Raw genomic sequence first — 23621 nt, 5'->3', positions numbered from 1 at the left:
GATAAAGGTCACCTGGCTTCTCCTCAGAGTTGAGAAGCAAGTCTCTCTTCATTGATTATTTCTTTTTGTCCAGTAATTTCAAGTATGGTTTCTTGCTTATATAGTAGGCTGTACTGATTTCTTTCTTGATGATCTTTTCCAGAGCCTGGCCCAGTTAGAGAATCTGTGCAAACAGCTGTATGAAACCACAGATACAACCACTCGGCTCCAGGCAGAGAAAGCCTTGGTTGAATTCACCAACAGCCCCGATTGCCTGAGCAAGTGCCAGCTACTCCTCGAAAGAGGAAGTGTACGTAAGATTTGAAAAATCCTAAAGGATAACATGTTAAAGAAAATACATTCTTGTTTAGGGGTGGATTGGGATTCTTCTAGGTGCCTTTGCCTCCTTAATTTTACTTTTAAAAAGCACCATACCTGCCAGATTAGCCACACAAAAAAAGAAGAAGAAGAAGGAAGGCCATATAGCCTCTTCAGTAAAATTTCATTGAACATACCGAACATACATATTTTGTCCTGTCATTTTTTATGTTGTCTAGTTCCTGGGACTCCTTTTCTGTTTTTTACTCTTAAGTGCTACCTCCTTGCAAAGAAGAAAGGGCTGTATATCAATGACTTCTTATCCACAAAGTCCATGTCACCTTACAAGTTCCCCAGTTTGTTTTCCTCCTCTGTGCTATAGCTGCTGCTTCTTGCCTTAGAAATACAGGGGAAATGGTCTTGACAATGAAAATTATCGGAAGTTACAGTTTTAAAAATGGAATTAGAACCTCTTCCAGCTAAAAATGGCAGTGCAGTGATCAAAATAATACTTTTAATGAGACATAGTTTGATAAATATTTTTGGCAAGAAGGGGGTTTGAGGAATGGTAAAAATCCAACCATCATGAAAGGGCATTGAGAGAGTCAGAATCCCAACCAGACTTAGCAGCTAGTACTACACTTAAGACTGGAAGGAAATGTGAAAAGAACGAAAGAAACTAATTTGTTGAGAGGGTAGAATTCTGGGTGACTCCATTTTTACATTTTCATTAGTAGTGTTACAGTATTATTCAGTAAACAGAACAAATTACAGTCTAAAAATTATCCTTCAGTAGTTGGAGAAGCTAACTCTTTTTGCAAGTATCTGAAGGTTACAGAGTCATGGTCAGAGATTGCATGGTGCTCTGTTCTGTTTTCATATGTAGTGTTTTATATATTTCCTTTCAGTCACTTGATCTTAGGATTGACCCACTTAGATTTGTACTGTGGAAGATGCACAACTAGCTTTTCCACTTGACTCCCTCTCTGACACTATGCTAACTGGAGACGCTCCTACTGACAGTGAGCAGGCTGCAGTAGAACAGGAACTCTGCAATACTAAAAATACTTCATCATAGTGGATTCTTCCCTGTTAATCTATATTGACTTCTTAGTGACTTAACAGATTTATTGGAATTATGTGTAGAGACCGTTTGCGTGTTTTGTAGTGTATAGTTATACATCATGTTACAGTAGCCTCTCTTACATTATTAGTGATTTGACACACCCACTCTAATCAGTTTAAAACATGTTCAGGGGTGTTGAATAAAAGTCACATGTCAAAGTCACTTTTATAGATTTTTTTCTTAAGCTTAAATTTTTTTTATAACTGGTGGTATAATATAATGCCTGTAGATAGCCTACTGTCTTAAGGACTTTTAGTTTTATAGACAATTTTCCTTGATCCTTGATTAAATTATTTTAATGGTTCTGAGTCTGTCTCTGTTTATGACGTTATGTAATACAGTCACATGGAGGAATTCGCACATGGCTCCTTCTTGCACATTATGATCAGATAGATAATTCTGATTCTGTATAAGGTTAAAATTCATTAAAATCCACACTTGAGAATATGATAATGCTACTCCATTTCTGTGGCCATAATTTCTCTTTCTCATAAATAATTGTAATGAATTTACTTTAAAACTAGCATATATTCTCCAAAGCTGTAGCTGATTGATAGCTGTGCTGGTGAAAAGACATACTAGTAATTTGGGGGTTAACTGTACAGCATAATGTGGATATTGGAGTATTGGAGATACTGGATTCAGTTTGATCAGGCCTTTTACTTGCTTTTCTTCCTTCCTTTCTTCCTTCCTTCCTTTCTTTCTTTCTTTCTTTCTTTCTTTCCTTATTTCTTTCTTTCTTTCTACCATACTAAATAAATACCTTGAGGTGACTTTGGGAATATTTTTGAGGTGAAACTTTTTGAGACATCACTTTAACAAGGCTATTGATGGGAGGAGAGTTCTTGGTTTAAATGAAAAGAGATTTGTCTTCTGAAAACCTTAATACCTTTCTGAAAAGATCCCTTCTCCCATGTGCCCCCTTGAAGTAATGGAAATACTGGATTCAGTTTGATCAGGCCATTTACTTGATCTTGCCCCTTGTTCCTGACTGAAATCAGCCAAATTGAGCACATGCTATATTGGCTTCTTTTTCTTAGAATGATAGACGCTCTAAAATCTAGAAGATTTAATATAGCAAAACAATTTTTTCTTGAATCTGAGCACATATCTCCAAATGAAAAAATCTTATGACTGACTAACTCAATAAAATCTAATTCTACGTTTCCCTCCACCCCCCTCTTTCACAGTCATCGTACTCCCAGTTACTGGCAGCTACATGCCTTACAAAGCTTGTATCACGCACAAACAACCCTCTACCATTGGAGCAACGAATAGATATTCGTAAGTAAAGAATTGTCTATTCTCTCTTAAAGAAATTAGTTTACTTAGTAACGTGCTGGTGGTAATAGTTAAATTTATATTGCTTGTTTGATAATGTCCTGAAATTGCTAAGCATACAGAATATCTGGAATCTAGGTTTCCCTCCACCCCCAGAATTTTGAGCTTTTGAAAGTGAAGAGGGCCCAGAATAATTACTTCTAAATAAGCCTAAGTAACCCCTTTTGTTGTCAGAAGGTTTCTTTAATTCAGTCTTTACTGCCACTAATAACTAAGAAAAACATTGTTAAGGATTTTGAATTCTGTGCAGACTGTGTGATTTAACCATCTAGGAGTAGATTCAAGGCTGCCATACTTCGGGTTCTTCATTGTGACAAGTATAACATTCTCAATTAGAAAGCCTAGTCATCTTACACTCAAAGTCCCATTTCTCAGTAGCATGAAGAAGTAAGGGAGTTTAGAGTCAATCGCATAATTTTGCCATTTCTTGGACATTTAGTACATTTAAAGATGTATGCCCTTCCCTGACAAAGCCTTATGTCATGTGGATTGTTTTTGCTTTATAGGGAACTATGTGCTCAACTACCTTGCCACTCGGCCAAAGTTGGCTACTTTCGTGACACAAGCACTTATTCAGTTGTATGCCAGAATCACAAAGCTGGGCTGGTTTGACTGTCAGAAGGATGACTATGTCTTCAGAAATGCAATCACAGACGTCACAAGGTTTTTACAGGTATGATGTATATATTTAATGTAATAAGAATGGGAGAAGCAACATGCATATACTTACTTATATACAGTTCTACTCTCTAGAAAGTACACAAAATAGAGTTATTTGATATGTTCTTGTCTGTGTCTTTTTTACCCTTAATGTGTCTTGGCTTTGTATGTTTACATCAGCACAAACAAACCCTCCTTCATTCTTTCTAATGCCTACATACTATTCTGATCTAAAATACCATACTTTAATTAACTGATCTCTTAGGGGTAGGCATTAAGTTTGCTTCTATATTTGACTGTTAAATAAACACTTCAATGACTATCCAAATAGGTAGGTAGGTAGGTAGGTAGGTAGATCAATTTACATATATATCTATCTTGTCATACTTTGAATAAGTGTATAGGGATTATTGGAATTATTCAAGCAAACGGATATGTGTATTTTGGCTTTTAAAGATATTTCCAAATCGCCCCCCAAAATAGTTTCTTCCTCCAACAATTAGAAGGTGCCTATTTCCCTGTGCCCACCCTGAGAGCTCAGCTGTTGTATTTTTCCAATTTAATAGGTAAAAAGAATTGGTATCTCAGCATTTGAGTTATGAATGGGACAGAACAATTTCTCATAGGTTAATTTACTACTTAATTTTTGTTTTTCTATGAACTTCCTGCTTATATCTTATGTACATTTTTAAGTCGGCTTCTTTGCCTTTTTCTTGTTGTATACAGTTTCTTTGAAAATTGTTACACATTCATTTGTAATTTATCTTAAGTGTGTTTTGCCACTTTCTCTCTTTATAATGAGCGTGGTATAATGCTTACGGTTATTTTTAAATTATGAAAGGTTTCAATTTTGATGAAGTCAGATTCAGCAGTCTTTCTTATGGCAGTTAGGTTTTATGTCCTGCAAAGCAGCAGTTTTGAACTAAAGTTCCTTGCTACCTTGTCTAGGCAGTGTTAATAGCAACCCATGATTCTGTCATTTCCAAAGTGTGACTGCATTTCCAGTGCTGAAATCAAGCTGCACACACCAACTCTTCCTTTTTTTTTTTTAAAACCAGGATAGTGTTGAATACTGCATCATTGGCGTCACAATTTTATCTCAGCTAACCAATGAAATTAATCAAGTAAGTGCTACAGCCTTCCTCATTGAAGTAAGTGCCATATTTTTCTTAGTATTGGTGTTTTCTGCTCTGTGTGGGATGATCGTTTTGGCAGTTGTGTGCTTTCGCGGTAAGTGATTAATGCCCTTTTGAAACAAAATAATTGCATTGGGTTTTCCTCTGTAAGTACAACCTGCCTCGCTCTTTTTGTCGTGGTTCCCTTCTGTCTCCAGAATATTTTACCCCATCTCAGCTTTCCTCACTGGTATTAATGTTCACTATTAGAGATACGAGCAATGGTCCTAAGTCAAAAGCTTAATGAAATAGTTTATTTATTTATTTATTTATATTATTTTTTTATTTTTTGAAATAGTTTATTTATTAATGAAAAAGAATGAGTTTTAAAAAAGGAATCACAAAAGTGGAACCAGCATCATTTGTGTGCCCCTTCTGCATACATTAATGCATACATTAATACATGTTTATAATCATTTAAAAATAAGTTACCACGTCCGATTATTAAAGATTTTGCTGGCAATCTTTTCAGAATGCATAAAACATTCTACTAAATAACAAACGTTTTAAATAGTTGTTGATGATACAGATCACTACAGAGGAAACACCAGTGGCTTTCTTTTGCTCTGGCTGTTATTTTTTCAGTCATTTACTTTTGTATCCAGCTAAAATTTATAATTACTGAACAGGCCAGTATTAATATTAGTTATAATATCTCACCCTTCAGTTGTCAGCTAATAATTACATTGGCATCACTTTTGCTGTTGCTCATAATTGTACAGACATTTTTATTAACCCATGAGAGTTTTAACTGTATTGTTACTATTATAAATACACTTGCTTAGCCTATTAAAATCTGGAGGCTGTACGTGTTCTCTGTCACATACAATCCTCATTGTGGTCGATAATTATCAAAATAATAATAGCTTATACCTTTGAGTGATTTTACTGTGTGATAGGCGCTATTCTGAGCACTTTACTTGTATTAACTTATTTCATTCTCACAATAGTCCTAGAAAGGTACTGTGGTTATCCCATTTTCTAGAAAAGGAAACTGAGGCTAAATAATTTGTCTAAGGCAGTGGTTCTCAACCTTCTGGCCCTTTAAATGCAGTTCCTCATGTTGTGACCCAACCATAAAATTATTTTCGTTGCTACTTCATAACTGTAATGTTGCTACTGTTATGAATCGTAACATAAATATCTGATATGCATGATGGTCTTAGGCAACCCCTGTGAAAGGGCCGTTCGACCGCCAAAGGGGTCGCGACCCACAGGTTGAGAACCTCTGGTCTAAGGCGTCACAGTTAGCAGGCAACAGTATCTGAATTCAAATCCACAGTCTTATTCCAAAGACTGTGCTTTAATAACTTTTTTAAAAAATATATTTTTATTGATTTCAGAGAGGAAGGGAGAGAGATAGAAACATCAATGATGAAAGAGAATATCATTGATCGGCTGCCTCCTGCACGCCCCCCACTGGGGACTGAGCCCACAACCTGGGCATGTGCCCTTGACCAGAATCGAACGCGGGACCCTTCCGTCCGCAGGCCAACACTCCATCCATTGAGCCAAACCAGCTAGGGCTAACTACTTGTTTAACTACTGTTACCTTTGTAGTCGGAAAGCGAGCACTAACTAAGTGCAGAGATTGTGGGATTCATGTTCTCTCCTTGTGAAGCTTGGCCTCACAAAATACATCAGTGTTGGCATAAAAAACACTTAAATTTTACTTGTCTTTCTTAAGAAAACAATAGAAATGTGTGTAACATACTTAATGTAATTATTCTTGGTATTAGGATCAGCATAATAGGTTATATGTGTTATAGGATGTATAATCCAGCAGTAGCTTATTTATCTAGGACACTTATGCTAACACAGTGACATTGAAGCTGGAAATGAGGAGTATTTTGAACCTCTATATAACTTAATTTGCTGTGGGGCTTTTTAGTTAGGGGGTTGTCAGATTCAAATCAGAAAGTGTATTTCTGTTACCATTCCTATCTGAGCTTAGAAATAAAATCAGGAGGGCCCATAACTCGGCTGTCTGTCAGAAATCTTGCCTCATTATTCTTTAATGTCCCAAAAGCAAAATGAGCTTCCTCTTGGATGAATTGGTCAGTGCATAGAAAGATTTAAGCTTTCTGGTGGAAAAAATGCCCTGACAACCTTAACATTTTTTTATTCCTCTTATTGAGTACCACCTACTTATTGAGTAGTGGCAGGAATAGAGGACATACTAAAGAAGTAAAAGATTTAATCCTTAACCACAAAAACCTTTAAAATGTGGCTGAAAAGACGAAAAAGAGGAATAAGTGAACAATACAACCATTTAATTAAAGTGTTCACTCCTGGGGTCTGGACTCCACGTAGAAACAAATAGGTTAGAGAAGGAGGAAAGTATTTGCAGGCTGTTGTCATTCATCTGAAGTCCATGGCTGCTGGTTAATGACTGTTTTTGGAAATTCTGCAGTAACTTCAGCCCAGTGGATTGTTTACCAAAACCCAAGCCATGCTACTATGTGTTTTTGAAACTAAACCACAGGGCAACATAATAGTAATTTTTAGCAGTATCTGCCAAAAATTTGTTAAATTTTACCTAGGTGTAGCGGAAATTAAAACTTTGCAATGGAGATCTTCATTCCTCCTTCTGTCTTCCCTCTGTAAACCTTGGAGACATGATATTCTGGCTGTTAGCAGCTTATTGTCCTTTGCATCCTCTCACTTTATATGATTTTATAGTAATTTAAGTGTTTAAAATGTATTTTGTATTTATGTTGCTTTTATTGGAAATCTTTCTACTTTATTTGAAGTCTGCATGAAAAAAAAAATTTCTTTCCATTTAATTCTAAAACCTGCATTGTTTATTTTTCTGCACAGGCAGACACCACCCATCCTTTAACCAAGCACAGAAAAATTGCCTCTTCTTTCCGAGATTCATCATTATTTGACATCTTCACACTTTCCTGCAATTTACTAAAACAGGTGAGATGGTAGGCTGGATCCTGCTTCCCTGTTTATTTTGAAAGGGTGACAGATGAGTGACCCCATAGTATTTATGCATCTCTTTAATCACCATCAACACCTCTCACATAATACCCCTCTCCAAGATGCTGAAGAAACTTGCCAGCCTGAGCACTGGTGTTGGAGAAAGGATTATGATTCCCTACGGAGGAGCAGTGAGAGAATGTTATCCTATGCTCCTATCTTCAAGGAATCAAGTTTACCACAAAGTTTGAGATTCTGTTGTTTGTTCTTTTTATACCCACATAAAATTTTCCTGTGTGGAGCAAAGGCATGTTAACTGTAGTGCTCTGAGAGCAGGCTCAGACGACGTTGTTAGCACACTAAAACTCTGACTCCCTGTCCCCTGCTGAGCTAAAAGCAGCCAATAAACAAGCAACATCTGTAAGGAAAAGCAGATTTTGGAATTTTAACATCCATTTAGATTTCATAACCTGAAGGGGTAGACAGTATCACATAAGGAAATTACCTGTTTTAAAATAGAATAGTTGGTGTTTCCATTCATTTATTGATAGAGTTGAACTAAGAAATGTTAACTTACATGTTCTACACATTTATAACAATGTTTGGCTGCTTTGTCCCTATAGAAAGATAAATGGGATTAGTCTCTGGCTCTTTGTTCATTTGGGGGACTTGGGGGTTTTTTGTTCTAATTCTCATTTTCCAGTATATCCAGTTTTAGTTTTATTATTATTTGTTGTTATTGTTAATCCTCACCCGAGGATTGATTTTTAGGGAGAATGGAAGAGAGAGGGAAAGACAGAGAGAAACATCAGTGTGAGAGAAACACATCGGTTAGTTGCTTCCTGCACGAGCCCTAACCAGGGCCCGGGCCGGGGAGGAGCCTGTAACTGAGGTGCGTGCCATTAACCGGAATTGAACCCGGGACCCTTTGGTTTGCAGGCTGATGCTCTATCCACTGAGCCAAACTGGCTAGGGCCAAGTTTTAGTTTTAGAAACAAGTTTGGATTCTTTGTCATTCCACTTAATGATGTCCATCTTCTTTCTCAATTGCCCGCTTATCGGAATTCCCAGACAGTCCTCAGGTTGGGTGAGCTGCCCAGAAAAAACTGTTGTACCCCTAGAGGGGAAAAGCTTTTGAGTAAACTAAGGTTTGAATCCTCCTCACTGATACTATCAAAAACAACTAGCTTCCTGCCGGTGTGGCTCTGTGGTTGAGCATGGACCTGTGAACCAGGAGGTCATGGTTCAATTCCCAGTCAGGGCACATTCCTGTATTGCAGGCTCGATCCCCAGTGTGTGGTGTGCAGGAGGCAGCCAATCAATGATTCTCTCATCATTGTTGCTTCTGTCTCTCTCCCTTTCCCTTCCTCTCTGAAATCAATAAAAATATATTAAAAAAATAAAAACAATTAACCAGCTCTCACCGAGTTCATAGCTGGTATGAACTTTGAACATGAGAATCCCAGGAGCTATGGACCAGTATTGAGCTACATACAGGCAGGTAAACTGCCAGTGAATAAATAAAATTAAGTGGTGATTTGTTTTAGGTTTGGTTTGAAAGATTTTTGTTGATTCTGATGATGGTAATATTAAAAAGAGGAAGGAAGGTAGGACAAGATATAAAACTTACTAGAACTCCCTCCCAGAATTTAATTCTAGCCCTGCCTAGACATAGCTAGAATTTCACATGCAAATGAAGTAACCACACATATTGCTTCAGGATTCCCTGTGGCCACCATGTCTACATGGAAAGAAGGGGAGATTTCTTTAAATACCGGCTTCATGTTTTATGGTAAATGTGTTGTAATAGTAATGAGGAGCTAGGGTTTTCATCGTGGCATTAAGGTAATAGAAGTGCAGCATCTTGTGGCAAGGGAAACATCACTTTTCTGTGTTGAAATGTAGTCCTCCCTTTCTGGCTCAACAGCCTGCTTGTGAGTCTAGTAGCAAGCTTGGAAGAGGAGTGGTTGCTTGGGGCTCATTATGGTAATTTTTACAGGCTTCTGGAAAGAATCTAAACTTGAATGATGAAAGTCAACATGGTTTGCTCATGCAACTGCTCAAACTCACTCATAACTGCCTAAACTTTGATTTCATCGGCACATCTACTGATGAGTCCTCAGATGACCTGTGCACAGTACAGATTCCCACCAGCTGGAGATCAGGTAAGAGCATCGCCCCACCTGAAACAGGCTGCTGCTCAGCTCTGCGCAGTATCTGTAGGATGGTCTACAGGACCCCTGGCGTCCCTGTTTATTGTACAAGAGCATTTATCATTTCAGCATCTGTCTTTATAAAGTGAGGGAAGGTTCTTGGAGACCTTATGGATCGCCCAGCCTGGAAGAACTCTTAATTACTGACCAGTGTGACTTTGACCTTCTTACATTAACCACCTAGAGACTTCCATTAGGTTATTCATTTGAGGTAATGTCTAGCTTTAAAAACAAAATCAAGCAAGAGAACATGTGCTTATGTTTGTATGTTCCTAAGGATAAAAATTCTTGCTATGAACAGAGTCCTATTGTCTTAAGTTTCTGAGAATCAGAAGAATGAATCTATTTCTCAGAAGAGCTAAAAACTACGCCTTAAAAAGGAAAACAAAAAGCCCTTATTAGCTTATCACTTTCAAAGGACATAAGCAGCGTGTAAGTGAAGAAAGCTGGAAGATATGCTCCCAAACGTAGTGCCAGCACTCAGCCAGTGGCAGTGTGCAGACATGCTCAGTGAAGTGCTTTTGTGTCTTTCTTTCAGCATTCTTAGATTCTTCAACTCTGCAGCTGTTTTTTGACCTGTATCATTCCATCCCTCCTACATTTTCACCTCTGGTGAGTCAGTTTCTAAAGCAAACCTATTTCTGGAAAATAGCAATGGTGAATGAGCCTTATGTTCACTTTGTTGTACAAAATCATAGAACTAACGCATGGAAATACTAGGGTTCGTTATCTAGCCAAGGTCAAACTTATAGATTAAAAGTTCTTGCAATAAAGTCTTAATTATTTTAAAATTATTCCTGTTTAATGACAAATTGCTGCAGATGTCAAGCTCTTTTGGTCTCATCTTTACTTTTTACCTCAAATTGTCAAGCTGAAGGTTGTCCTGACTGAGAAGTTTTAAAAATCCCTCAAACATAAGTGATAAATGGAAGCTGTAATAAGAAGGCAGATTTGCATACTTATTTCTAAATAGCATTTGAAAGCTTTTGGGAATGATGCATTTCTCCTTTAAAGCAATAAACTCCTCAAATCACAGAATTCATTTAAGTCCTAAAAATCACAGAACTCATTCAAGTCCTAAAAGATGTTGGCCTGGTATTTCAGATGGTTGGGGTAAAATACCATTGTGCAAAACATAAAGAAGACACAGTATAGTAATGGGTGTTTAGTGTAGTGTTTCTACAGTGGACTACTTTCCTGGTCATTGTACTTTTCCAAATTAATGTAGACCTTTCTTTGCTTTAGCGAAATATGAAATCAGTGTTGTTTGTATCAAGTTAGGAAAAGGTAATATACTCAATAAGGGTAATTAATGAAAAGACTATTTATAAAGGTGTGGGCCAAATGAAGGGAATCTAACAAGAGGTGATGACTGTACCCCCTGGGGTGAGCAGTTGTGGGAAGCTTCAAGGGGCAAGGTAGGAGCTCAGGAGAAGCTGAAGCTGTGGCCTAGGGCAAGGCTGTACAGCAGAGGTAGAGACTGCCAACCATGGGCCAGCAGGAGGTGGCACTTCTTTCCTCCTGCCCTGATCTCCTTGCTGGTACTTTCCAATGGTTGAAGCCAACTAGAAGCAAGAGGGCAAGGGAGCTGGGCTGCTGTTAGTCACAGAGGTCAGCCTCCCAGGGAACAGCAGGGTGGTGAAGGGTAGAAAATAGATCTGGTTGGGCAGAGAGTATAAATACCTCGCACAGTAGGGAAAGGGTAAAATGCTTTCAGCATAAACGCTGGTTTTTTCATGGCCCAGATATTTCATTGTAGCACCACATACAAAGCCTGATTAGCCAAAGGGTCTTAATAAAACAGAAAAAACAAAATCTAAAACTTTATTTAAACTATGAATTGCCTGGTGTTTTCAAGCCTTAAATATGTATGTTAACAAGAATGAAGGAAGCCATTGGGGTGGTCAGAGAATATGCCTAAGTTTCCATAGTGTGAATTTAAGTAGTTGTTATGATCAGATTGGATGTAATGCTCTTTTTTTTTCTTTTAATAAAGTTGTTTTAGATATCGTAAGCTGTATCCTCTTTGATCTTTCTATATTATAATTGTAGCAGGGGTTTGAAAGAACAGAATTAGAGGCATATGTAAAGAAGAATATTATAGGAGTGGAAAAGATCATGAAAATAGCTGGACAATCTTTTTAATATGAGCTGTGTTTGGGTTGTGCCCTGTTTTTAGGTATTATCTTGCTTAGTACAGATCGCCTCCGTTAGAAGATCCCTGTTTAACAATGCAGAGAGGGCCAAGTTTCTCTCTCATCTTGTTGATGGTGTTAAACGAATACTGGAAAATCCACAGGTAAAATTTGAGGATTTGTTTTTATTTGAATAAATATATGATTGCTATCTATATATGTATATGTGATATATATGATTCTGTGTATGTGTGTGTGTATGTGTGTGCGCACGCGTGTGCACGCACCTATCTGTTACAAGTCAGAAGGATCCCTTTGCTCAGGAAAATAAGGTTAGAGCTAGAGTCATTTCCCCCTAAGAAATTAAGAATTTAAATTTGTTTTTGTTTCCATTTTTTTGAATGTACGTTGTTTATTTAACTACTAGAGGCCCAGTGCACGAGAATCGTGCACTTGGTGGGGGGGGGGGTCCCTCAGCCTAGCCTGCGCCCTCTCGCAGTCAGGAAGCCCTTGGGGGATGTCCTACTGACAACTTAGGCCTATGGGGAGCGGGCCTAAGCCAGTGGTTGGACATCCTTAGTGCTGCCGCAGCTGCGCTCACCAGCCATGAGCCCAGTTTCCCACCAGGGGACAGCTCCTGCATTGAGCGTCTGCCCCCTGATGGTCAGTGCTCGTCACAGCAACTGGTCATTCCACCGTTTGGTCGGTTTACATATTAACCTTTTATTATATAGGATATAGAACAGCTTTTAGGTGGGAAGGGAGAGATTTCTCATTCAAATATTGTTCCATAACTCAGTAGTCCTTTTTGTCTTTTTCAGTCCCCAAGATTTTGTAAACACCTATTTTTTTTAAAGTATCACTTCTCTACACTAGGACATATCATAAAAACAGTTCCTATTTCATTCATTCAACAAATTTTATGAAACACCTACCATGTACCAGGGATACCGTGGTGAACAAAACAAGGTCTGTCCCCCTATGCCAATAGAGGAAGACATATATAAGGAAAATAAATATGCTGGTATTATATGCGAACAAATCAAAAGTTTGATATAAGTATAAAATATATAAACATAGGAATAGATAAATGTATTTTTTATTATTAAATGTTTAAATATATAAAACATTTGCATAACTTTGCTGCTGTGGTTTATTGTACTTGATAAATTTGACAGATGTGAGGATGAAAATTTCTTTTATCTTTCTTTTAATTGATGAGACGCAAGCAGACTAGTTACACCTTAGATCACGCCCTTTTTTTGCCATTTATCAGCTTTACAACCTTAGGGCCATAGTGTGATCCTTCCGGCTTCCGTTTTAGACTCTGTCAGTTGAGGCTAATGCCACAGATGAATGTTTGAACATTACACAGACGTGTCCTGAATGAGGATTTGCGTCTTACAAGTTTAAGTAGATTCCCCCTCCCCTGAAGCCATCCCTGTCATTCAGAGTGAGTGAGTATCATTTCACATTCTATTCCCCCTGTGCTGCCCCCAGAGCTTGTCAGACCCGAACAACTACCACGAGTTTTGCAGACTGCTGGCCCGACTGAAGAGTAACTATCAACTGGGAGAACTAGTCAAGGTGGAGAACTACCCTGAGGTCATCCGATTGATAGCTAACTTCACAGTGACCAGCTTACAGGTTTGTCTTTGGTAGCTTGGCTCTTTCTTCCTAGACATTGGAACCGCTTCTCTTGCTCTCTGGGTTTAGCCTTCTAAGAATATTTTTTTTCCCCCTTGGCAAAAGTGAATTATAAATACATGTATGGTAACCTTGCAGAGTCATTACTGTGGTCGTCTACTCAATGTGTCGTCTACTCCTTACAAAAGTGCAAGGAGTATTGGGAGAAGAACATGTGGTAATTGCAAGCCAAAGAGAATCCCCTCAGAATCACACACACACCCAATAGGCAAGAGTGGAACAGGGAACTAGACAGAAGAGTAAAGGGTGAGTCAATGCCCTCTCTTATTCATGTAGTATAGGGCTCTGGCTCTCAAACGGTATGGCTTGCATCAAAATCATCTGAGGAGCTTAATGAAAAAGGCAGGTGCTTGGATCTTACCCCCATAATTTCTGGTTCACTAGGTTCAGGGTGGAGGCCTGGTGTCTCTATTTCTAACATGCTCTCTAAGTGATTCTCATGCATACTAATGTTTGAGAACCACTTATGCAAGGTTTTTGTTGTGGCAAGGTTTACTCATCCAGCATAGAACAGCTCTTCTCATTAGATGCATAGTCTCTGAAATACTAATAAACATATTAGACTAGTTGCCATACACAGAACAAAGCCCATAAAAGATTCTCATCTTTTTTTTTTTAAGTCTTTATCCTTTGTGTCGAGTGGCATGGGACTAGTGTATTGTGTACAAAAATAAGAAGTATGCCTTCTGCTCTTTTGGTTTTCCTTAGCACTGGGAATTTGCCCCAAATAGTGTGCACTATCTCCTGAGCCTATGGCAGCGTCTGGCAGCTTCTGTGCCATATGTGAAAGCCACAGAGCCCCATATGCTGGAAACTTATACTCCTGAAGTCACCAAAGCCTACATTACATCCCGTTTGGAGTCTGTGCACATCATACTGAGGTAAGGACATTGGGACAACCTTCCCCCAGTAGCCTGGTGTTAGACTTGCCAGAGATCAGACACCCCATTGGCAAAAAAAATTTGATAGAAGTCTTTGATAGGAGTATTTGATAAGAGTCTTATTGGAGCTGATACTGTTAATGGTCATTCTTTTATGTCAGCAGAATAGCATAACATCTGAAAGAATAGTCTTTAACATCCTATTCGTGTCCTATTATTGCCATCGGTAGCAATATCTTTGAATACAAAACATAATGTTTGTCCTTGCCACTGATTTTCCTTAAATAGGAGAGAAACATTTATAGACTATAGATTATAAGAATTATAATGTGTAAGTTATAGGTGCTTAATGTGAACTCCTAAAATATTAAATAGATAAAAGGGATTACACAATTCAGAGTTGACTAGAAGAAATAAGAATTCTAGGCAACTGATCACTGATTGTATTACATTAACACATGGTTTCTGTCTACCCTGTTAACTGTACCAGAAACATATAGCTAAAGGAATGTCAGACCCCTGCAAAAATGACCTGTTTGGAGTTAAGTTATTTGGTTTAGGTACCTTTCTTGCTTGTGGTTTGGGTTGTTGTTTGTTTTTCCTCACAGTTTTGGATGCTAGAAGTCTGAGATCCAGGTGCCAGCAGGGTTGGTTTCTGGTGATGCCTTTCTCCTTGGCCTGCAGATGAGCATCTTCTCTGTGTCTTCACAGGGTTTTTTCTGTGTGTGTGCACGCACATATATGTATGTTATAAGGACACCAGTCCTATTGGACTAGACTTCCACCTTTAAGATCTCATTTAACCATTTTTTTTTTGGAGGTATAATTGACATAAAGCATTCTATTACTTTCAGGTGTACAACATAGTGCTTCAGTATTTGTATATATTGCAAGATGATCACAATAAGTCTGGTTAACATCCATCACTATACATAGTTAAAATATTTTCTTGTGATGAGAACTTTTAAGACTACTCTTGTATATTTTTTCATTGGCTATCTTTTATTTTTTAATTTTTTAAAATATATTGTTTATTGATTTCAGAGAGGAAGGGAAAGGGAGAGAGAGAGATAGAAACATCAGTGATGAGAGAGAATCATTGATTGGCTGCCTCCTGCACACCCCCTGCTGGGGATCGAGCCTGCAACCTGGGCATGTGGCCTTGACTGGAATCGAACCCAAGACTCTTCAGTCCTCAGGCCGACGCTCTATCCACTGAGCCAAACCAGCTAGGGCTTTCATTGGCTATTTCTCAGGAGAATTTACTTGGACTCTGAAGATCTGGGTTTTTTAAGTTGGATTTTTAATTTGCTTAGAGTCAAATGCATTTACTTGTCATAACAGTTCATTGTCTTAACTGTTAATGACTTTGAATCATTTCAGAATTTGAGTATTTTTGAAGTCCACAGGGAGGAGTTATTTTATTAGCTGCTTAGTTTCTGTTCTTGAGGAGTCAGCTGGTGTCAGTGAGACCATGTGGGGGAGTGGTTACATGGGTGGGCCCTGGGCCCAGAGAGCTAGTTAATGGCTGTGTACTCTTGGGCGAGGTTATTATAGGGAGTAATTTACTGTGTCTCCTGGCCCACTGTGTGGACCACAGTAAACACACAACTATGAGCTGCTAGTGGTAGTGATGGTGCTGCTGCTGCTGGGTTGTCATTCTGTGATGTAACAGTAGATAGCTTGTAATATGACAAGATTTTCAAATGTATGAAATAGTAGAGAAGGTAAGACCTGGTATAAATCCACAGAGCCCCATCTGTAATTCTGAAATCCAAGATGTGAAAACTAAATTTTCTCATAAGTTTGGCACCAAAATTCATTTGGTGGCAAAATGAGACATGCACTGATATGAGACCCTTTATGGTCTTTTTAAATTCTACTTGGTGTGACTATTCATAATATTCTGCTATAGGAATATTGTATTTGCCACACCACAGAGCCCATTGAGGGTTTATATTACATGGCAGAAATACCATATTGTCTCCCTAAAACCTCAAGATTTCTGAATTCCAAAACACATCTGGTCACAATGGCCTCACTCAGGAGACATGATACTTATCATACCAAAGTTTACTATGGTCGAGAACAAACGAGAGGCTAAGAGGCTGGGGTGGAGAAACATAGGAATGAGAGGATCAGGGCCAACAAATGTTAAGAACTGGAAATCAAGATTGAAAGATTGGACACCAACAAGCAAAATATTCCTAAGGGAGACTGGTGCTTAGGTTGAAGGTGTCTGCCTTCCAATTTTTTTATATTCCTTCCTTGATTAAAAGTAGTGTTGAGATATGGGCCTCTACTGTTGGAAACAGTGGGTAAATGAAGAAGAAGGAGCTGCTCGGATGGGGAAATCAATAGGCATATTTCTTCCCTTGGGAGTAGAGATGGAATGGAAGATCCTCTGGAGGATACAGGTCTGGTCCAGCAGCAATTGGACCAGTTGTCTACAATCGGGCGTTGTGAATACGAGAAGACATGTGCGCTCCTTGTGCAGTTGTTTGACCAGTCGGCCCAGTCCTATCAGGAGCTGCTGCAGAGTGCCAGCGCAAGCCCAATGGATATTGCCGTGCAGGAGGGTGAGTGGACAGTGGACCAGGCCTGTACGGAGGTGATGTCAGTACCCTTCCACCCATTGCCACCTCTATCCTCTCTTTCCTTCAGAAGGATTCTTCCATCATCAGTTTCCTCTGTGCATGCAAAAGAGTGTTTGTTAAGTGCCACAGGGGACTAGCAAGAGTAACTGAAATAATTTGCAGTGGTTATGTGTAAGTTCTGCACTCTAAAAATAATGACCTTGTCTGGTAGGGGAAACTTGGTTATCTGGTGAATTTTCCCCTTGCCATCACCCTTACCAGAGCAGAGTAGTAGCTATACTCTATAAGCAAAGTAAGGCTTTGTGGCTTCTCCATGGTGTTCTTAAGATAAAGGAAGCTCCTGATAAGAAGTGATCCTCCCAGTGAGGGATTTCTTTGTGAAATTATTACTGGAGGTGACATTAATGGGTTTTCTCCTGTTGCAGGAAGGCTGACATGGCTGGTTTACATCATTGGGGCAGTGATTGGTGGCCGGGTCTCTTTTGCCAGCACTGATGAGCAGGATGCTATGGATGGTGAGCTTGTCTGTCGGTAAGTGCTCCCACGGGGGCTTCCTGTTTCACAGCTGCAACCCTTTTGGGTTCTGAGACCACAGGAACCTGACATGCTTCTGTTAATGCTTTTCTCCCTATTAATGGAATATAATCTCATGAAGCTGATTGCCCATGAGAATGAAGGACTGTTACAGGTCCAATTTCAAACCTTTTATACGTATAGCAAGAACTCTGACTATCAACCTTACTTGAATTCGGCAAGGAATTGGTGAATACAGAATTAGGAAAATTAGACTGAGGAGTCGCTTTTAGTTCTGTTTAAGGACAATCCCTGAAAGTTAATAAAATGTGGACTGCTTTTGCCGTACCAGAGCAAGTCTAATAGAGAACTGTGGTTCTCCCAATATCCTCCAAAGATAGAATTATATAGTTTCTGCAGCCTTTCAGATCTCTTCACCATATACTTCTCCACCTACAGGACTTCAGGTTATTTGTATCTGTGTGATTCTTATATTACTAAAGCCCATAAATAAGCATTTAGTGATTTCTAAAAATTTACCATAGAAATAAAATGGTGGGCTATTTTAATACCCTACAGCAGAGGTTCTCAAACCTTGAGAACCTCAGAGAGCCTTTGTTTAATGTGAGATACATCTGTCAGTGTTTATCATATTAGAAATAAAACAAAAAATTTTTATAATTCATTTTAAAGTAGCAGTAAGCCAAATTACATCTCAACATAAATAATATTTTTAATAACTTTTTCCAAAAAAAACTAATGAGAAGAGTGGCTTTGTTCTAATGTCTGGCATAGAAGTCAGCTGGATTCTCAGACCTGCTTCGGCGTTCAGTCTTGTGATCCCATGGTCTTGTAGCCCCTAGGAAACCGCACCGCACCCTCCCGTGAGAATTTGAGCGAAAGGGCAAATAGTGTGGTAGTATTTTTATGAAAATGGTTTATTGACCTTTCAGAGAACTGCTACCCTGAAGGGTTCTAAACTTTCTGATGTCTCCTTAGAGATAAATACATTTTAACAGGGTGCCTTAGAATTTATTGCTCCCCAGATATTTTAATCCGTAATCCTTATTCAGATTCTGAAAATCCCCATTTGTCTCTTTCTACCCCCATTTTGTTTGTCAGATGACCACATCACAGCTTGTCACACTGGCATTTTTTGACGAGTCGAACAAAGGTTTACTCAGGATGACATCTAATACCTCTTTGAGTTTGCAGCCTGGTGTGATACTGTGTGTGCCACATGTAAATTGAGTTCAGACAGTCTCTTCTATACCAGTTCTAGCTGCGTGTTGCTGCACAATGGCTGAATCTAATTCACTCATGACATGTCACACATAGTTTGTTACCTATTCTCACAATATCAAAGTGTCGGATGAGTCACTTGTAATAACATTATTCTTATTCATTCACATTCATGCACTTGCATTCCAGTATGCTTTCTTTGGTGGGGATGGGTCCAGGGAAAAGGGATGAAGTCACAGGTAGTATTTCTGCTTTTGGTCCCTGGAAGTGTTGCCACCTGTGACCATTGTCCTTCATGTGTCTTCATTTTTTTCTTGGCTCTGTGAGAAAAATGATTGAGAACCATTGGTTTCGTCCAGTCTCCCTCATTTTTATAAATGAGGAACAGAGACTCAAAATAAATTGCTTTACTCAAGGTCTCACAGAAGTTTCAAGGAAAACCATTACTGTAGTACAAGATGGGCTTTTTCCCCCCACCATCGTTAAGCTGATTACAAGTTCTGCCTCAATCTACAGTCTCAGCGGACTGGAACTTTTAAACATCTCACTAGTCATTCATATTTATTCCTTGGCTGTGGTTCCTGTGGGGCAGACTTCTTAGTCCCTCCCCAGCACTTAGAGCCTGCGGAGAATGCCTTTCAGATAGTATGGGGAGGAGAGGAGACTTGTACAACTCTTTCTAGAGTGACTGAGATATCCTGCTGTTGAGAGAACCATTGCTCTTCTTCTTCTAGGGTGCTCCAGCTGATGAACCTAACAGATTCTCGCTTGGCTCAGGCAGGCAACGAGAAGCTAGAGCTGGCCATGCTGAGCTTTTTTGAACAGTTTCGTAAGATCTACATTGGGGACCAGGTGCAAAAATCCTCTAAGGTAACAGACTCTCTGTTGGCTCCATTGGTTCTCCCTTCTGTTTGTGCAATTGCTGTTCAAGGAAACAGCTGCTAACAGTCCCACAGTCTCCAGGTTTTACGTATCAGGATAGTCCAACTGTCTCCTCTTAGTTTATAGAATTTTGGGAGACTCATCAAAGAATGGGCCCATTTCTCTAGTGCTCCATATACTTAACAAATATCTGTTGGTGTTCCCAGAATTGTCAGTTCTCAGTCTCTGTTCATGAATTGATGTTTAGAACAGCAGAAGGTTTCACAGTCTTTTTGTAAATTCAGCGTTTGAAGGGACTATAAGAGAGTCCAACACCTACCCAGTATTTAGTAATACTTAGAGCCTAGCTTTTCACGTCAATAAAGGCTTTTTCAACATTGTTGTCCATTCTTCTTCCCACATCTTACCCCCTGAATGAGGACATAACAGTACTGGGATGTGATTTTTCTAATCCATGTTTTCTGGTTACTTTCTCTTCTCAACACAACACCAGCTGTACCGCCGCCTCTCAGAAGTTCTGGGCTTGAATGATGAGACCATGGTCCTAAGCGTCTTCATAGGAAAAATGTAAGTGTTTTGGCTTGCCATCAGCAAGAGTCCCTTGCAATCCTATTGCAACTGTAAAATGTGATCTTGGCATTGTGCTGCCAGTGCCTTGGTATTCCAGCATTGATGGTTTGCGTCAGAAAACTGTGCATTTTGAGTGTGTGACAAGCTGTGCTTAGAGATATGGCCCGGCCCCAGAGCATTCCAGGCTTGTACAGGCAAGGATTTAATTTTGTTCATGTGGCATCTCATCCAAAGCCTCTGGAATCACAGGTCAAACCCTGTCGTGGCATTAGCAAAATGGCCCTCCCTCCCCAGTGATTGGTGCTCAGCCTCTCACTCCATCACCCTGCTGCCAGGGGTGCCCAGAGTGGGCACTCGCCTTCTGGTGCTGATTTTCACTAGGCGGCCCCCTGGGAGGAGAGCCCCACTTTAAAACAGTCTTATTCCTCTCAAGCATCACACCCTTTGAGAGTTTCGAATCTCCAAAATCTAGTGCTATTGTTTGACTTGTCTTCAGAGTTGGAAGGAAGAAAGCTCCTAATTGGCCCTTTGGTTGTTGTTGTTTTTTTAAGTTGTGCCCTTTGTTTGCATTTTCCCCTTTTTAGGAGCTTAATTTTTCAAAGCACACATTGGAGCCAAATTACCCAGGGCTGTGTGCAAAGTGACATTTTGCCTCCTTCCAACCATCCCAATCCTAAACACTCATATCCATGAGCTGGTTGATAATTTAAGATGAAAAAGGCAAAGGGGGTCTACAGGACTCTGCCAGCCAAGAATCCAGAAGCAAGGGCTACTAGAATTCTGCAGCTGACAGTGGATGGTGCAGGTGCAGAATTGCATACGTCTGCATGTTATCACTGCCGCAGAAATCTCTTACCCTTGCTGCAGAAATCAGCCCTGGAGTGCCCCAGAATTCCAAGGGCCTGGGTATGGGCCAGTGTAGCTTTGGAACCAAGTAGTGAAGATTATCTGAAGGATAATTTTTCTAGTCAACCAAATGTAAGTACGGAGATTTTATACCCATTTTTTGTGGTTGTGATGTCTGTGAATTGGTGATGCAGATGTGTGGTGATTCGTGATGGATGATTTTCTAATCCCAACCCTCAAGGAAAACAGGCAAATCAAAAGTGTCTCCTGTGTTGTTTTTTTCTTTTTGTCCTCCAGCATCACCAACCTCAAGTACTGGGGCCGCTGTGAACCAATCACCTCCAAGACACTACAGCTTCTCAATGACCTCTCCATTGGATATCCTTTTCTAAGCCAGTGTCTGTGCACCACAGGAATTGTGGTGTGCGCCCTCTTGGAAATCATGGCTGCCTGCTGTTTCCACTTTAATTTAGCTTTATGGGTATTTAAGTGTCTTCCATTCTAGGAGCCAAAAGTAGTGCCCACACAGAATCCAGGAATAATTCCAGGCCCCAGAAATGAGGCAACCCACAAGCTGATAGTTTACTACAGATTTATCCCTGGCTATCTCTAGAAGCAACCTGATTACAAGCTTCGCAGTAAAAGCAGTGGCTCTGCTTCCTCTCCACTTGGTCTAGGTCTGCTGCAAAGTTGGAACCGCTCTAAGACAGCCTCTCACAAGCTGGAGTCTGCAAGAAAAGTAAACCTTAAAAATATTGAGTGACTTTTCTCAATTCTCCCAAAGATTACATATAGCTAGTACCCTCCTAAACACATAGGAGAGAAAGGTAATTCACTACACACAATGGACCCCTTAGGCAGGGCCTGAGGGCTTAATTATCTCTTAAGCTTCCTGGAGAAAAGCTGCTCTAGGATGTTCATGGTTCTTGGGGGAAACTGCTGGGTTTTATCTATTTTCTTACTGTTAGGAGTTTGGTATGGGTGTTCTCATTGCTCAGTTAAACACTGCTTAGAAGAGTACACATTTTTTCCCCTTTTGACAGTGTTATACTCAAGTGGTTAAGAAAAATAATATCTGGATATGGAACTGTACTTAGGATAAAGTAGTTTCGTTCTGCATTAAAGATTCTTGGTTTGCATCACACTTTCCTTGACCTTCTTCTTTTGCCTGCACATACAGTAGTGTAAGGAAACTAGTGAAGCTGAGTGCGGTACAGTTCATGCTGAACAATCACACGGTGAGTGGTCTTAGCTCTTTTCCTGCTCCTCTCCAGCCAGACTGTTTCCGACCCCCAGCACACTGCCAGCTTACACTTAACTGTCGTCACAGCTGCTCTTTGTGCTCCAGATGGTCTGAGTTATGGTGAAATCGCCAGCTGTTATTCATACCAAGATAAATTAGTTGTAGGTAACAATAACAAATCAAAAAATAAATTCTTAATACCCCTCATATCCTTAAGGAATGATGATGTAGCCATTAGCTTGAAAGGGATCAGTAGATCTAAAATTACTGGCTTGCATTCTGCCTCTAACCCATGTTTTTATCATTTTAACTTGTTTTTTCTTTTTCAATAGAGCGAGCACTTTTCATTTTTGGGCATTAACAATCAGTCCAACCTGACAGACATGCGGTGTCGAACTACCTTCTACACAGCACTTGGGCGTCTCCTCATGGTGGATTTAGGTACTGCAGTAAATCTTAGACACTGATGAAAGTAATCTGACATTGTTCTAGATTTTTACTTGAGGATAGAAAACTAGGTGTGGGGGCAGTCTTTTCTGTTGTTTCAACAGAAACAAAACTATCTGAAATAATAGTCTGAGAGTACATCACACTATCAGGGCCCCTGTACCTGAAAGAATAGCAGTATGCGTCTGAAATTTTCATCTGATGTGCAGTGGTTTTAAAGTACTGTCCATGTTTCTCATCTGTAAAATAAGGAATTGGGAATTGAGATTCCTAAATGCATCTTGTTGGTCATATAACCCCATCCACCCCACATAGGGGTGCAACAAAACCTTTTATTTCCCAATTCATTAGCACATATGAACCCGGAGGACTTACACACCTTTCTAGCTCTAGCTGTGATATTAGCAGTTTGGGATCAACTAATAACTAATGCAGAATGACATCATCATAATTTGAGCTATTTAAATTTAATCCTCCTACAATGACATTAAAGATTGTTTTTAGGTTTGTGAAAGGTTACTAAAAAAAGAACACTGAATAAAGCCTCTACACACACCTGTTTCAAGCTTGAGTCTAGTCTAGTTCTCACACACCAGACTCAGTTCTCTCTCAGCTGCCTATAGTTCTCACTTAAGGAAAAACATAAATATCAGAGTGCCTTATACACATACATATGAATCTCTGATATTGTAACTCAGTATGGAAAAAAGTTGAACCTATTTGGACAAGATGATTTCAGCCATTTTTCTAGCTTAAAAATTGTGTGTGTGTGTGTGTGTGTGTGTGTGTGTGTGTGTGTGTGTGTGTGTGTATATATA

The 23621-nt window shown here is 39.5% G+C and overlaps 1 protein-coding gene across 2 annotated transcripts in view; it reads left to right on the top strand.

The window, feature by feature from the left end:
• XPO7 (exportin 7) overlaps nt 1–23621 on the top strand; it is a 40451-nt gene that overhangs the window by 1018 nt on the left and 15812 nt on the right. The window contains exons 2-18 of one of the 2 annotated variants that reach the window (XM_014538318.1): nt 143–289; nt 2614–2707; nt 3271–3437; nt 4483–4548; nt 7420–7524; nt 9527–9692; nt 10279–10352; nt 11920–12039; nt 13376–13522; nt 14291–14463; nt 16849–17042; nt 17486–17591; nt 19550–19685; nt 20191–20264; nt 21411–21491; nt 22288–22351; nt 22689–22797. In XM_014538318.1, the coding sequence (XP_014393804.1) occupies nt 143–289; nt 2614–2707; nt 3271–3437; nt 4483–4548; nt 7420–7524; nt 9527–9692; nt 10279–10352; nt 11920–12039; nt 13376–13522; nt 14291–14463; nt 16849–17042; nt 17486–17591; nt 19550–19685; nt 20191–20264; nt 21411–21491; nt 22288–22351; nt 22689–22797 (2023 nt within the window). Of the gene's footprint in view, nt 1–142; nt 290–2613; nt 2708–3270; nt 3438–4482; nt 4576–7419; nt 7525–9526; nt 9693–10278; nt 10353–11919; nt 12040–13375; nt 13523–14290; nt 14464–16848; nt 17043–17485; nt 17592–19549; nt 19686–20190; nt 20265–21410; nt 21492–22287; nt 22352–22688; nt 22798–23621 lie in introns of both variants that reach the window. The other variant, XM_014538317.1, reaches the window with a different exon arrangement.

Source organism: Myotis brandtii, unplaced genomic scaffold (genome assembly GCF_000412655.1).
Source record: "Myotis brandtii unplaced genomic scaffold, ASM41265v1 scaffold19, whole genome shotgun sequence".
In the NCBI taxonomy this organism is placed as follows: domain Eukaryota; kingdom Metazoa; phylum Chordata; class Mammalia; order Chiroptera; family Vespertilionidae; genus Myotis; species Myotis brandtii.
The sequence above is the reverse complement of the archived record's forward strand: the minus strand, read 5'-3'. Positions and strand labels throughout refer to the sequence as shown.